General features: G+C 42.5%; 1 protein-coding gene across 1 annotated transcript in view; it reads right to left on the reverse strand.

Moving 5' to 3' along the window:
• The window catches only part of LOC106513347 (calmodulin-binding transcription activator 1), a gene marked incomplete at its 5' end in the record, with an annotated part of 34,325 nt that overhangs the window by 29,465 nt on the left and 3,467 nt on the right, over positions 1 to 1,393 (reverse strand). Inside the window, 1 exon segment of the mRNA XM_014002140.1 lies at positions 696 to 849. Within this exon segment, the coding sequence (XP_013857594.1) occupies positions 696 to 849 (154 nt within the window).

Consider the following 1,393-nt stretch of genomic DNA (forward strand, 5'->3'; position numbering starts at 1 on the left):
TAAATAAATAAATAAATAAATAAATAAATAAATAAATAAATAAATAAATGTTATGCACCATATTGTGGGAAGTCACCCTCAGAGTATGTGCTGAGAATCCCACTCAGCTACAACCTCGCCAGGTTTTATGTCAGTATCTGTAAAACTGACTAAGTTAGAGCAATTTCTGTTTTTTTTTACTTCAGTTGGACGTGGCAGCCAGTTTGGATTGTGTTTACTCCAAAAGTAAATCATATGTAGAAAAACATCTGATGATTTTATGTTCTGCAAGTCCCAATCAAATTCTTCCAGTGGTTCATGAAATATTTTGCTAACAGAKACGAACACACGGGCACAAAAACACATTATTCTCGCTGAAAGGCAGGCGATAATAAAACAGGGGCTAAAATAATAAATGAATCATTTTGTCTTCTGCAGCAGTTCTGCAGGTGTATCAATTATGAACTTGTAGAAAAAAGTACATAATCCACTTCGGGGAACAGAAAAAAAAAGAGAGAGAAAGTAGCAAGTGGAATTTTATGATACAGCGTTATCAGTCCGACCCTGCTGTGACCACCTTGCAATGAGGCCTGGGGGGACTTGTTACCACACTGGTCCCAAGGTGACTCGAATTCCCAGGTGGGAGAAAAAGCGCCGAGGCTGAGCGAGGAAGGGAGCGAGGAAGGGAGCGAGAGGCTGAAGTAAAGATAACTTACACATGGGTTTCAGCTGACCAATGAGCTCCTCCTTGCTCCACTTGGCCCACTCCTTCCTGTCTGTGTTGATGGAGCAGAGGACAGGACCACATGGCTTCCCGCTGTCGTCCACTGCCGGTACATTCAGGTAGTGCACCAGCACAATGTCTGGGTTCTAGAGGAACAACGACACACACACAGAAACACACCAGCTCTGCGTTATTTTAACAAAAAAAAAAAAAAGAAAACATCTGTTCACTGATGTGTTTTTACCACACACAGAACAAAATGAGGGAGAGTCTATTTACAAAAGGGAATGAAGGTGGGAGGAGGGAAAAAGAAAGTGGAGGATGGGGAGGAGGTCAGATGTAGCGTGTCAGATAGGATTCTCTCACCTGCCTATAAAAGATTTAACAGCTTGAGCCTCCTCAACCCTCTCCCTCTCTCTCTCTCTCTCTCTCTCTCTCTCTCTCTCTCTCTCTCTCTCTCTAACACTGCAGTGTCAACATGTGTGTAAGAAATACAGGATATTTGTTGTTTGTATACAGTGTATGTATGGAAGGAGGGAGAAAACGAGAGAAATGGAAGTGGAGCTGGTTTCACTTTCCTGTAGGTCACCAGCAGACCTATGGAATTTCTAATCCATGAATGATTCAACAAGTTTCTTCGTGTGTGTGTGTGTGTGTGTGTGTGTGTGTGTGTGTGTGTGTGTGTGTGTG

The sequence above is a fragment of the Austrofundulus limnaeus genome, unplaced genomic scaffold (genome assembly GCF_001266775.1).
Source record: "Austrofundulus limnaeus strain Quisiro unplaced genomic scaffold, Austrofundulus_limnaeus-1.0 Scaffold11, whole genome shotgun sequence".
Lineage (NCBI taxonomy): Eukaryota > Metazoa > Chordata > Actinopteri > Cyprinodontiformes > Rivulidae > Austrofundulus > Austrofundulus limnaeus.